This window comes from Octopus bimaculoides, chromosome 2 (assembly GCF_001194135.2).
Source record: "Octopus bimaculoides isolate UCB-OBI-ISO-001 chromosome 2, ASM119413v2, whole genome shotgun sequence".
Lineage (NCBI taxonomy): Eukaryota > Metazoa > Mollusca > Cephalopoda > Octopoda > Octopodidae > Octopus > Octopus bimaculoides.
This window is the reverse complement of record NC_068982.1, coordinates 66,371,557-66,386,042: the sequence shown is the minus strand read 5'-3', so window position 1 is coordinate 66,386,042 and position 14,486 is coordinate 66,371,557. Positions and strand designations below refer to the sequence as shown.

At 34.2% G+C, this 14,486-nt stretch overlaps 1 protein-coding gene and 1 long non-coding RNA gene across 2 annotated transcripts in view; one reads left to right on the top strand and one right to left on the bottom strand.

Moving 5' to 3' along the window:
• The window catches only part of LOC106870394 (actin, adductor muscle), a 4,479-nt gene extending 3,494 nt beyond the window's left edge, over positions 1-985 (bottom strand). The window contains exon 1 of the mRNA XM_014916441.2: positions 735-985. Coding sequence (XP_014771927.1) covers positions 735-860 — 126 coding nt within the window. The 5' untranslated portion in view covers positions 861-985. The remainder of the gene's footprint in view (positions 1-734) is intronic.
• Positions 986-1,005: 20 nt separating this feature from the next.
• LOC128251231 (uncharacterized) lies at positions 1,006-9,034 on the top strand. Its single transcript, XR_008267027.1, has 2 exons — positions 1,006-1,460; positions 4,259-9,034. It is a non-coding gene; the product is annotated as an uncharacterized LOC128251231 (long non-coding RNA).
• The last annotated feature ends 5,452 nt before the right edge of the window (positions 9,035-14,486 follow it).

The window sequence follows — 14,486 nt, the reverse complement described above, 5'->3', positions numbered from 1 at the left end:
TATATATATATATATATATATATATATCAATTATAGCTTTTGTGGGGGTTTTTAGCTTTCTTGTGGCAAATTAATAGAAGATTCTTGGTAAGACTAAATTATATATTAGAGCTTTGTATATATATATATATATATACATATATACAGATATATAAAAATCTTATATGTAATCTATTCCTATCTATAATCTTAATACATAAAAGTTTTAGTATATATAAGATTAGAGGTAAAAAAGAAAAATCAGTATATATTGTAGTATTAAGTGTATATATATTACAGTACTAAATGTGTATATATATTACAGTACTAAATGTGTATTATAGTATTAAATGTGTATATATTATAGTACTAAATGTGTATATATTATAGTACTAAATGTGTATATATTATAGTACTAAATGTGTATATATTATAGTACTAAATGTGTATATATTATAGTACTAAATGTGTATATATTATAGTACTAAGCGTGTATATATTATAGTACTAAGCGTGTATATATTATAGTACTGAGCGTGTATATATTATAGTACTGAGCGTGTATATATTATAGTATTAAGTGTGAATATATTATTCAAACTAGAAACGAAAAAAAACTTTAACAGTTCTGTGTTCAAGTAGCTGATCTACCTAATTGTTCTAAGCTAACAAAGAATAAGTTGAAATGCTAGTGTAAAAAAAATAATAATCGGGAGAAAGGAAAAAAGGATTTGTTAAATAAGTTTTTAACTGACCTGATGTCTTGGTCTGCCAACGATGGAGGGGAATACAGCACGGGGTGCATCATCTCCTGCGAATCCGGCTTTGCACATACCGGAGCCATTGTCAACAACTAAAGCGGCAACATCATCGTCACACATGTTGAAGGTTTGAGTTTGACTTTAAAGTCTTAAACACGAAAGAGAAATTCTACTACTGGTATCAAGGCTGCTGCCTTCCTAATTGTATGAGCTGTAATGAGCAACTGGCGACTGAACAATCCCGGCTGCCTCTTTTATTCTTCGGCTCACGCTCAATTCTAAGAAACGGGAAGCCGTTACCATATATGGGCATTGCTTCCTGAAGCTAGTGCTAACCATTTCGGTGCATACAGCTCACTATCGAGGAAATACGTATCTATCATGGCCACATATGGAGGTTTCGCCGTACCATGTAGAATTCTGTCGTTTAGACTATGAAAGATTTAGTATTTTTCAATTTTGATGCGTCTAAGCATCATTTAATGCATTTAGTTTTTGATGCATGTTGCCTGAAGAAAAGAAGCAGATATTTACTGATTTTTTTACATCGTGGCGGCTTACAGAAAAACTTTGTTTCATGAAACGAAACTTTGTGAAAAGTCGAAAGAAAGTTTACACAATTCTTTATCGACGTTTTTTTTTTTAATCTTGCGAAAGTCTGAAATGTTCTGCTAAACTGCTGTAAAGTTCATTTAAGCTGCATTGATAAATCTTCAACAGGTATATTTTGTTTTATTCATAATCTCTACATACGTTAAAATCAATAACTATGATTTCTTTCCTCACTGAGATATTCTCTTCGTTTTAAGACTATTTTTATTAGAATATATGATGTTTTATCAGAATATATATATTAGATGCGGTAGAATTAAATAACTCAGTTTAAAAAAAAAAACTCAGTAATGACAATATAACACATACATTTGGATAATATGGGGGTGAAATATTTAGGCAAACAAGAGATATTGATGCAAATATTCATTTACAATTTTCCTTAACTAACATATTCAAGGTGTTTCAAACTAAAACGGGGATTTCTGTAATACTTTCATTCAGTTGAAGGGTTTAACGTTTTGAAAATGCTTAGCTAAATTGCACTTTCTTCTTTATTGTTATTATATTGTTGCTATCTTGTGTTAGAATAAAGTGAAAGAAAACAAAAAATACTGGGAATGATTTGTTTACGGATGAGGGAAACAAATATTCGACCACAAAGAGTTTTCACCTAGCTGCAATAACAATATGTTTTTTAAAACACTTAAGACACTTTTCGAAGTTAATATTGTTGTTTATCCCGCGTTAGGCCAGTCTTGCTCGAGACATTTTAGCCGTGATAACTCGTTTTTATTTATTTATTTATTTCTTAAGGGAAGGGTCATATAAATAGAACTACTTTATCTAATGTGTCCAGCCTTTTACAATGAAAGTGTGAATAGAGGTAGATTTCGCTGCTTTTTCCCACAGGCCGAGCGGCAGCTAATATAGAAAGACTCGTTGCCTCTTTCAGTTGTTGCTTACAACAACTAATAAATGCTATATTCATCTTTCCCTCTCTTATAATTGCTAATTCAGTTAACGGTCTCCTGTAGTAGTTTTCAGCTTGTAGCTATAGTCAACCTAACACTTTTTCTAAACTTCTGAGACGGCTCGTAGAAATCTAAAGTTGTTCATTATAAATTCACCTTTGTTTCTTTTTGATAATTCGAAAATTTTATTATTCCTATATATTAATTTGAAAAGGGTGGGAGGAAACTATTTCGGAAGTCCGAATGATCAAATTTTTACGGAGAGAAACGTAAATATAATGTTTAATACTCCTTATATCATTGTTTCATATATATATAACTCTAAAATAACGTGATATCTGTAGTGGAATGACTTACAGAAGATTGACAATTGTTGTGATCATAATTTATTTCCAAAAATCCTTCGTTTACAATGTCATCGAAGAGAAAACATGAAAATAATGGTAGTTAATGGTTCTAATCTTGGATGTTCGTATTAATTGAAAATCGGTAGGATAAATTCCAAATCCATTTTTGGTAACATCCAGGCATAAAAGCTTTATTCTGTTGGTATTGAAGAAATGGTTACAACATAACTTGTAGAGTTAGAAATGTAAGATGGTTTAGATTCTATATCAATTTTTTTCTTAAAGATTTGATTTTCACTTATAAACTGATAATAAACACCAATGTTTATTTATCAAACTTCAGTTATTCCGATATCTACAAGCTACCTGTTTATATAAATATATATATAGCGCTAATGTAGAACCCTCTATGCGAATACTAGGCCTGCTAGAAATACTAAACAAAATCTTTGTTAAATCACACTTTATCAAAGAAAGGGAATAGAGCTGTAGATACTTTTGTCGGTTTATTTATTTTTTTTTTTTTAATATGTAAAAATGTTCTCAGTTCTCTTAATAGGAGTAAAATTAGGTCTGTAGATTATCTGTTAAAAACAAAATATCCTCAAGGTAAAGGTAAATGTTATTTAACACTTAGGATCTAAAATTCTGATGATTATTAGAAAATACAAGTGCCATTTGACTGAAAAAATAATAGGAAAGTATCAGGTGGCAGTGAAACTTATTTTTTTTAAAGTAAACTATAGCAGAACAAAGCTTCCGGTTGAAATGAAAAGTGAAAGAATTGTGTTTATATAACATATGAACAAAATACTATATAAACAGTATTAATATTGGTATATGTATCGTAAAGAGTCAGTCGATCAAAGCGAAGCAATTTTTGATATTTATTCACAAAAACTGTATATATATATATATTATATATTATATAAATGAGAAAGAGATTGTTTTTCGCTTTGGCCGATTATTTGTAACTATAACACGTCCTTACATTAAAAGTAGGCAATAGTTACAAGTATGAAAGTATTACTTGCATATTTAGGCAAAAAGCCATAAACCTGGATGCAGTGGATATACCGTGTTACTTTCAATTATTGGTTTCAGTGAAGGGAATTGATTTCATGTGTGGGTACGTAAAATACAAAGTAGGCCAGTCTTTAATAATGGTATCTAATTTAGGTTCAAGGCCAGAAGTTTTGAGGCAGGGGTTTTAATTGATTGCATCGTTCTCAGTACTTGACTGGTACTTTATTTTACCTGTACCGAAAGGATGAAAATCGTAGTTGACCTCGGTAGATTGGAATTCAGACACTCTGACGATTCTACCAGCTCACCGCTCCATAGTAGTGTATCATAATCCTTTCTACTGTAGGCACAAAGTTCGAAATTTTGTGGAGGGGACTGGCGAGTCGATAACATTGATCCCAGTGCTTGACTGTATATATTTTATCGATCCCGAAAGGATGAAGGCAGTCACCTCGGCGGAATTTGAACTCAGAACGAAAAGACGGACGAAATGCCTTTAAGCATCTGTCCGGCATGCTAACGATTCTGCCAAGTCGCCGCCTTACGATAGTGTAAAATAAGCGATGCAGTACCTATTTGCTGATATTACTAGTCCTCTTTTTATATTACTTTCTTCCAGAAACTACAGAAATATTCGCCGCATCTTGCATTGGTTAAACAACCTCTCTTGCAAACAGAATAGATGTTATTTTCCCTTCAATACCGGAAGGGACCAAGTTTCCTATTTACTACTTTATAATTTAGCACTAACATACCTAATGCAGAGAGAATTAAAATGCCAACTAGAAGAAATAAATATTTCTATGAATAATTGAGAAAATGTCGATTTTAATGTTTTGTTAGTGTTTACACATCTCTCGGTTCCTTTTAATATTGTCAGAATCATCCTCACCTCGATCAATATTTCTCATAGGACTGGAGCTCATGAGAATGGAAGAGGGGGCGGACAAATTGTCATGATTAATGAAATTAAGACGATTTTAAACTTTTTCAACTTGTCTAACACCATAACAAAGAAAGAGTAATTTGATCCAAGCTCTGTTGTTTCTTCATTTGAAAAGAGGGGTGAGGGCTGGTATTTGTTAGTTTGAGAATCTAGCTATGTATCTCTCTTTCCTCTTAGGTTCTGTGGGTGTAAGTTAGGCACAAGTAGTTTTAAACGTATTTTATTCAAGATTTCGCTGTTAAGGCTTTTGAAAAAGTGCAATGTGGCCAATATTGCTATGATGATCCACTTGATGAGGCCGGGTATTATATTTAGGCTTGTGATAGCTTACAGATCAAATCGAGTTATTAAATCTGCAGAAAGAATCGAACTTTTCTCCAATTATCTTGTATGAAATATTTTGTATAAATTCCGGTATAAACAATGTCAAATTAGAGAAATAGCAATGACTGTTATATTGATTGAAGTTATCTTACAAAGGAACAATATTAAAAAAATCAAGCCGGATAGGGAATATGGTGCAGAATTCATATTTTAAGAACGGTAGCAATGTAAATGGAGTAATGAAGGTCACCACTGGAAACTGAACGAGTTTTGTTTTTATGAAACATCATGGTACAGCTATTTACAGAGAGACAGATTTCGATAGAGAATTTAAAAGATGATTTTAAAATATTATTTAGAACCTTCAAAAGTTGAGTATCTACATATTTCCATTGGGGACTCGCCCTACAACATTTTACTAATGTAAGTAAGCAATAAATAACATAACTACCTACTACACTAATTTCTGTGAATATAATTCCAAAAAGTATTCGCTTCAAACAAGCGAGAGATTGAATAACCAAAAAATTAAGTTTTGGATTCGATACAGTCGTTAAAAACTTTAACTACATCGAAATGTTATATTTAGATTAATAAACTAATTAGTGATTTTCATGACCAGGATGAAGGATTTGAGAGAGGGGCGTCGCCTTGCATTTTAGTTCTTAAATATAAGCTAGGAGTGGTTGTGTGGTTAGTAGCTTGCTTACGAACCACATGGTTCCGAGTTCAGTCCCACTGCGTGGCACCTTGGGCAAGTGTCTTCTACTATAGCCTCGGGCCGACCAACGCCTTGTGAGTGGATTTGGTAGACGGAAACTGTAAGAAGCCAGTCGTTTATATGTGTGTTTGTCACCCAACATCGCTTGACAACCGATGCTGGTGTGTTTACGTCCCTGTAACTTAGCGGTTCGGCAAAAGGGACGGATAGCATAAGTATTAGGCTTACAAAGAATAAGTTCTGGGGTCGATTTGCTCGACTAAAGGTGGTGCTGCAGCATGGCCACAGTCAAATGACTGAAACAAGTAAAAGAGTATATTAGCAACTGATGTTTATAGTCTGGACTTTTTACCAGTTGATGTTTGTATTAAACATGCTACTTGGTTGGGAATTACAGCAACCCTTATTTAAGAGACTGACGTTTCTAGGAGCAAGCATAATAAATTGCATACAGAGAAAGGTTGTCTAATCTGGATGTCGGGGCAAAGTTTTAGACAATGTATATGTATTATATGATAAATATATGATTGATAGTTCTTTTCTCTCTTGATCTGGCAGAAAATGAGACATTGAGTAAATATTTAAACTAGAACAAATCAAGATAAACGTTTATTTTAAGAAAATGACAGCGACTGATATTTTATTATTGTAATTCAGTTTTACCAACTGATAGTTTTCCGGGGTTTTTTTTTTTGGGGGGGGGGTTATATATTTATATAAGTCTAAACCAAATACAGCGCTATGAGCCTAAAATAATATATTAGTGAAAAATTTAGAAAAAAATTTCTCACTTTTTGTTTTATTTTTAAACTTGCTTTTGTCGAAAAAAGTTTAGAATGGAGGGTGGGGTGGAAATTTACTTGGATAAGTTTCAAAAACCCGTTTCTTTAAAGAATTTCTAGATTTTAGGAACGACACGAATGTACAAGTTTAATATTATTTCTGTCTCATGTATCATAGTCATCACCCTCCATCTTGTCGCAGCATTCACATACAACTGATTTGGGAGGTTTCTATAATGTTGCTTCCACTCTACTTCCGGTGACCCGTTTCTCTTCAATTTCTAAATTTTATTTTTAATTTTTTTCTTAATAAAGCAATTGCCTTGTAAAGTTTTCCATGAGGAAATTACAATTCAGTTACAATAAATGTATTTTAAAAACATTTATCCCTCCCCACCAAATTGGAAGTAGTGGAAATGTAATTCTAGCTAGGGTTTGGTCCTAATTCTAATCAAAATAGAAATGGGTGGTTGTGTTTAATCAGCTTTTTTTCCTTTCCTTCACTGGTATTAATAGTGAAAGCTATTTTGTCTGTTCCTCTTCTACTGAGAAAATAATTCTCTCATAGGGCCAACAGGAACAGGTACCAACTTGGTTTCGTTTAGAAAACTACATTAAAGCGAAAACTAAATACAGTTCGATAATTAACACATAATTAACACGTAAGCCAAATATCAGCGAGGAACCCACTTCCTTCTTCTGTGACCCAGTTCATGTTATACTGTAAATGTGCGTGTAATAAACATATATATATTAAAAGTTTGAGAAGTCAAAAATAAAGATCGCACTTATACACTGGGATATGAAAATCATACACGCCCACGCGTTGCAGTTGTAGAATTTGAAAGAAGAAAGATAAGTTAAAACTGTTAAGAGAATAGTTACAATTACAAGAGTTCTCTCCCACTATTCTATAAATGGTTTAAAATGTGGTCAGGTCAAGTAGCTTTTACATCTCGCAGCATTTTGGCTTTTTTCTAGTTCTTCTATTGTATATTTTAGGCGAGTATTTCGTTCTGCTCAGCTGGTTTTCAAGGCCGTCATTTTGCAGGAGTTTTCAGTTAATTCTAATTATACTTTCTAAAAAGTGAGCTGTTAGACTTAATTATTATTGAAACTGTGCCGGCTGTCATTTCTTCCTCATTCCGCCAGGAAGGAATATAATGGTGACACAATTTTACTGTTGTTCTCCAAAAACATTCTCTGAAAATTCAGTTCCGAAACAAATAATTCACATATAACACAGTCTAACACTGTAGTTTTGAAAGTTCTATACATGAACTCTCTCTCTCTCTCTCTCAATATTTATAAGCGTTTTTCTCCAACTTATCAGAGGTAGTGTTAATTAGATAGCGAAGATAGGAATTACAGAAATATGGAGAGAAGAAAATAATAAAATCTAATTCTTTACGGTCACATTTTTCCTTTTAATTTTCATGATTAATTGACATAAGGTTCATCTTGAATCAAACACCGATCCAGTTACCATTGGCCTTGACATCTTACATTGACACATCTTACTGAAAACATTCACCTTGATCCGACTAACTGTCTGGAAATCAGTCAAGAGGAGACTATCAACACTTTGTGTATATCCTCTTATATCAACATCAACCCCTGCACATCACTGTCTCGCGTATTATGACTCATAGGGTCGGTTAGCCGATTTCCATGATGTATAGGTGAGCGAGATCACAACATTCCCTCTTGAATGGGACACCAGCCCGTTTCAGGGTAACTTATTTACAGCTGAGCGATCTAGAGCAACATGAAATGAGGTATTCACCCGAACACAACGCACTGCCCAGTACGGGAATCGAAACCACGATCTTCCAATCGTGAATGCAACACCCTAACCACTAGGCCATGCAACTACCCTGTAGTAATAAAGGTTATTTTATTGCTTCCCAGAAACTTATTTTTGAGGCCTTGTTTGCTAAATAAATAACTTCTAAGAAGATGTTCTGTACAACTGCTTGATACGAAAAAAAACAAACAGTAAAAATGGATGTTGTATAACAAATCTTGAATTGGTGTACAAATTTTAACATTACTACATACGATCATATATACTACTATAGCTGTATATCTATAAATGTAATTAATAAAGACCTAAGTTATGAGCACTCCCACCCTCTCCCACCGCTTCACTAATAATAATAATAATAATACAGCAGCTGTTTGAGATAGATTTACTGTCCGGATGGGTTTATACAACAAATGTTTCATTACGAAAGCAACATTTCATTGTGAATATGTTGAATGTCCTAGCTATGGTTGACGTGCTTTTTCTAAAACTTCGTTTGCGTGCATATATATAGCTTTGGAAAAATAGATAGGTTTGAGATAAAATAAAATGAGTTATTTGCTTGCTTTAATATAAATAGGCTGACGTTACTGAATATAGTTCAGCCGTGATTAGTCAGTGTGGTTATTTTAAAGGTTTATACTTAGTTATATATTCGTAATTTCGTAGATGTACTTGTTTGGCAAGTGGTTTTATAATTGATGCTATTTTAACAATGAAATAAAAAATACAAATGTATCTTTCTTTTCAATAAAGAATTCTACTTCGATCGATGTAATAAATATCTTTTTGTGAATAAAGATTATTTAACTATATTTGTTGTTTGTGTGATTTTTAAAGTATGCTTTGATATTTATTAAGAGCTTTCGTTCCATTTTTACTTGTTTTCGTTATTTATTTGCATTTATGTATTTTCCATATTTTAGAAAACGTTGAACATCTTAATATGGCTCACTTCCTGAAAGTTGTCATTACAGCTCTGATCATTTGATAGCTAGTGTTTATTTTAAACAAGTGTTGCGATTGGCTGACATATTGAAGTGTTACCAATCTGGTTCACGAAATTATGAAGGCGTTCGTTTCCTCGTGGAGTTTTGTAAAAAAAAAAAAAAAAAATCACTACATATGACCTGTGTCGGCGTGACTCATTGAACATCACCTAATAATAGAAGATTATGGACACAGGTGCGAATAAAAAATTTTGAGAACACAAAGATGTTAATTATAAATAACAATAGGTCTTATTTGAAAATGTAATATGTTAGTTGTCCAAATGATGAGGTCGGTGGTCGGTTAAAACTCAAAAACATATTAAACTCCAGTTGCAGCCATGATATTGGTTTCATTTGCATATTGTTTAACCTCAAGTCAATCCTGATTCAGGAGGCCTATGATCAAAGGCTTTCCATCTATGACTATCCCGTCTTTTCCAATGGGCAGGAGCCTTGACCACATTTTAAGACAGTGGGGTGTGAGTTGAAGGAGATCTAACAACTATTTAGAGCAGGCTGAGCCACCACCTATAATCTCTGTTCACGTCATACATTTACGTTTCTGCTACACGACTCAGCTTCGCTAAATTGGGAGTGCTCGGAAATTGTAAACTGACAGTTTTATTGTTCTGAGCTACAATTCTCACTGCAAACTTAAACATAACCGTTTAAAGATTAATCAGTAGCCATACTTTCAGATGAATTCAAATTCATATATATATATATGTAATGAATTAGCCAACTGAAGACTGTAAAACATTTTCGAATATCTGTATGTCATTTTGAAATACTGAACATGTTTAGAATACAAGAATCGATGTAGTAGTTCTATTTATTAATTCATTAATAAATAACTATATTAGTAGCAATACACGATTGAAGTACTTTCCTAAATAGATCGACTACTTTGTGTTTGAATTGCCCCTAGACTTGATCAACTTCAGTAATAGAAATAAAGTGAGGAGTTCGACGTTCCTTCACTTTTCGGCTCACGGAGAGTGCTGGCTTATAGTGTCTAATACCATCTTCTCAACCTGTCGTACTAGCGTCCCCTAATTCTTAATACTCTTACGTTATCATTTTCTTAAACTTTGATGCATAGTTGCGAACGAAGAAAGAAAAGACACTCATTAGAAACTGCTGGTAGAAATTACATTCAAGACAAAATCATCGTAAAGTGTCTGTTGGATCTCCTCTGGGGACTCTGCATCGTCTATTATTCTCATCACATTACTACCATAAATTCAACTACGTGAAATATTTTAACTCAGAAATGATTCCCTATTTAATTACAAAAGCTATGCCAACAGTTTATCAATAGAAATGATTACTCAAATTTGAGGGGAAATTTTTGTTCTTAAGGATATATAAGTTGATGATATGGCGCTTCTTTGCTTCCTGGGTGCTATGAAAGTGAAAGAATTTATTTGGTCAGAAGGTGGAGGTAGTCGAAAACTGTTGAATCCTATAATTTTAAATAAAAGTAATTTATTAACTATTCTCTCTTCAACTTACACCCCATACAATTGGGTAGCAAATAACTAATGTTTGCTTTTGTTGATTAGGAATATTTGATGGAACCAACTACAGTTAAGTCGACTACACATTAAATGTTTTATAATCGCTAACCGGTATTTTACTGTGCACCGGTTTACTTTAATGCCATAATGCTTTCATTTTGTAGGAACACTTAATTTATGACCTGGAAAACACCTATATTTAACAAGGCAAATACTTTCACTTTCATAAGCCTTGAAAACAAGGAAATGTGAAGCATCAAACCAGCTAGTATACACTTGCCGTTCTATTTTTGGTACCGCCACCCAACCACCGCATATGTCTTAAATAAATAGTAAACCGGAAGCACAAATTTCAAAGATAACTAGGCTACCACCGACTGATGTATCACGTGCCATGATGATGTAATACTTGCGAAGATCTATTTCTTACATATATAAGAATTTTTCAGAATAGTTTCTTTTGTCACCAGCAACTCCATTTCCAGATAGTGTTGGTATCACCTGAAAAGTAAGAAAAAATACCGAATTTTTACTGAAATGCAACATGATCTCAGAATACTTAAATTTAATTGAAACAGAAAAGAACAAATGCTCTAATATATTTTGGAACTTCAAAGGCTGTAGATTAGCCGAACTTACAATATTCATTTTTGTCATTGTACGTTATCTGTTACATCTTGTTGAGATCGACTTTACCATTTGGAGTTCAATAAACTACTGTGATTGATTCTTTTGGCTATCCTCCGCTATCGCAAGCATTGTTGCTGAAGTTTTTAAAAAATATCAATTTATTTGAAAGTGATGTAACAATCGTCGTAAAGGTGAAGTGTCGACCAAGACATTTCATGAATCGAGTTGAATCAATTTATGCTGCTAAGGTTCCTGAGAAAGTAAGAACTTATCTAGGCACAAGGATACACATTTATATAAATTTATATGAAATTGTGAGATAAAATAGAGCAGTAGTTCCCAGCTGTAAAAAAAAAGGTCTTCTTGACCAGTGTTCTCCATTAATTGGTTACATCTATCACAACAAACCAAACGATGCCTGTATCAAGTTCACAAGTTACTTATGGCTTGACCCTGAGCTTTATACCCGGCTCACATAGCAACATTGTGACAACCTTTTTATTTTTGTTTGTTTCTTTTTTTGTTGTTTTTTTTACCTCGATTGGTCCTGCTTTTTTCAATACTATTCTGAAGAAAGACCCAAGAAGAAAAAAGTCCTCATAATAGTACTTGGACAAATTCCTCCAGGAAATACCAGACGCCAGGATACACATTCCGCACGCGACAACTTCCTATTCGAGTGGGCTATGATGTCCTAAAATATGATTTAAAAGACTTATCCAGGAAGTGTTAAGTTAGGCATGACCTGGATCAACAGCGACCAGAACCTTAAGTTAATCTTAATAATTATGAACTCACTCTATCTTCGAGATGCGGCATTGACAGAGGAAAAACATAATTAAACAATGAATGGCTGAAATAAACAAGTACCCCCAGACAATAGATTAGAAAAGAATTTAGTTTTATATAGTGTGTCTAATAAATTATAGTTCCTGAAAGTGAACTGAGTAAACAAGGTATTGAAAGGCCAGGCCATAAGTTCAAACATTTTGCCGCCGGTGGTGTTTCGTTGTGTTTCTGAATCAGAACAATTTATTCTACATTCCTTCAGGTTGTCCTAACTGCCGGAGTTAAGCACCTGATCAAACAGAAGCTGCCGTATGTGGGCAAGATCCTATTCTACATTAAACTAAATATGCACAGAATATTCTCATCCACCACTAAAAGGGCATCTTCCTTGCTCATTAGGAATTACCCTTCTTTTCTATTTTAAGTCGTATATTCTGAACAATAACGTTATTGCTTAGAGGTTTCTAGTGAGTCAATCATTGAGTCATTTTACTTCTGACGACGGGAGTGTCTTACTCAATGCCAAACAAATATCACAATCAACTTTTTTCTAAAACATTGGTTTGTCAGACATCTTGTCGATAAAACTGAAATACACTAAACTCGATTTGAAGCTTATTTTGGTTGTAGCTTACACAATGAATAATGTGTTGCGCGTAACTAAACTTCTATTGTTATTGGAACACCAATGAAGGTTTCATCTTCAAGTGGTGTCTCTTAGTTAAATTATCCCGGTGGACTCTTTCCTTCTTAAATTTAAATTTGCTTGAAGGTTGAACGTATCTCAAGCTAACAGACTTATAAATATCATAAAACTGCCACAGCTTCGTGTATCGTGATGTTGCTATCATATGGTGCCTATTTACAGTTATGCGATGTGGACCATTTTTGAGTTTTTATTACAGACACGAGGCTGTGTCGTTAACAGATACGAACTTACGACGTAGCGTTCTCGTACTTTAGCGCAACAAATGTGTTGTTTAGCCCCAGGTTAACTGGGTTTGAATAGACAAATGATCAAAACCATTCCAACTGTGACCATCCCATCTTTTGTGTGTATCTAGGAACTATCTGTTTGATTCTTGTGTGTGTGTGTGTGTGTGTGTGTGTGTGTGTGATGGTGAGTGTGATATGAAGAAAACTTGGTTTCTATTTCTAACAGATCGAACGACCATATAGAGGCTCTCACTGTTGATCTCGATTAATAAATATGACAGATTCAAGAGTATTATCCAAATATGATTGTTGAAGTATTGACTCAGGAACGTGTCAGGATGAGAAAGGTTTTATGGAAACAAACAACCTTTCTATCTTATGACCAAACGAAATAACTCTGGTGAAAAATTTTGGCACAGGGCCAGCAATTTCAAGGGAGGGGTAAGCCGATTACATCGACCCCCAATAATCAACTGGTATTTAATTTATCGACCCGGGAAGGATAAAAGACAAAGTCGACCTCAGCGGAATTTGAACTCAGAACATAAAGACGGACGAAATGCCGCTAAGCATTTTGTCTGGTATGCTAATGATTCTGCCAGCTCGCCGCTCAAGTGAAAATATTAAATCCAGAATTATTTATCAAGAAAAAGGCACTGAGACTTTGTCGCCGTGTGTTATATATTTCAAAACCAGTGGAGTAGCCAGAGTCTGTACTGCCCGGCGCGGAACTTCAGTATGCCGACTCACCTTCTAAACAGTCTTATACAGCAGACCCAAAATGACTGCCCCTATTAAAAGCACCGCCCAGGACGGACCACTCTCATCGTCCCATCCCATTAATTTAACTACAGTGCAACGTGCATGCTAACAGAACAATACAGCCTGCTAAATTAAAATTTCATTTAGAAAAAGATGAATGAAAAATATTTCAAGTGTCTATTTTCAAGTTTTACACATCACTGACGCTTTATACAGATTAAAAGAATATTCAAGCAACGCTGTTGCATACAAGACTGCTGAGGTGGTAAAGTCTCATACTATTCGTGAAGAACCCATTTCTACTGTGTGCACAAGTGACTACGAGTTGTTCCAAGAAAGGATATCACTACGAAAGTGACCACTCTTTCCAACGACACATTATCGTGGTGGATATGTTTGTTGGCACTCCGTCGCTTACGACGTCGAGGGTTCCAGTTGATCCGATCAACGGAACTACCTGCTCGTGAAATTAACGTGCGAGTGGCTGAGCACTCCACAGACACGTGTACCCTTAACGTAGTTCTCGGGGATATTCAGCGTGACACAGTGTGACAAGGCTGACCCTTTGAATTACAGGCACAACAGAAACAGGAAGTAAGAGCGAGAGAAAGTTGTGGTGAAAGAGTACAGTAGGGTTC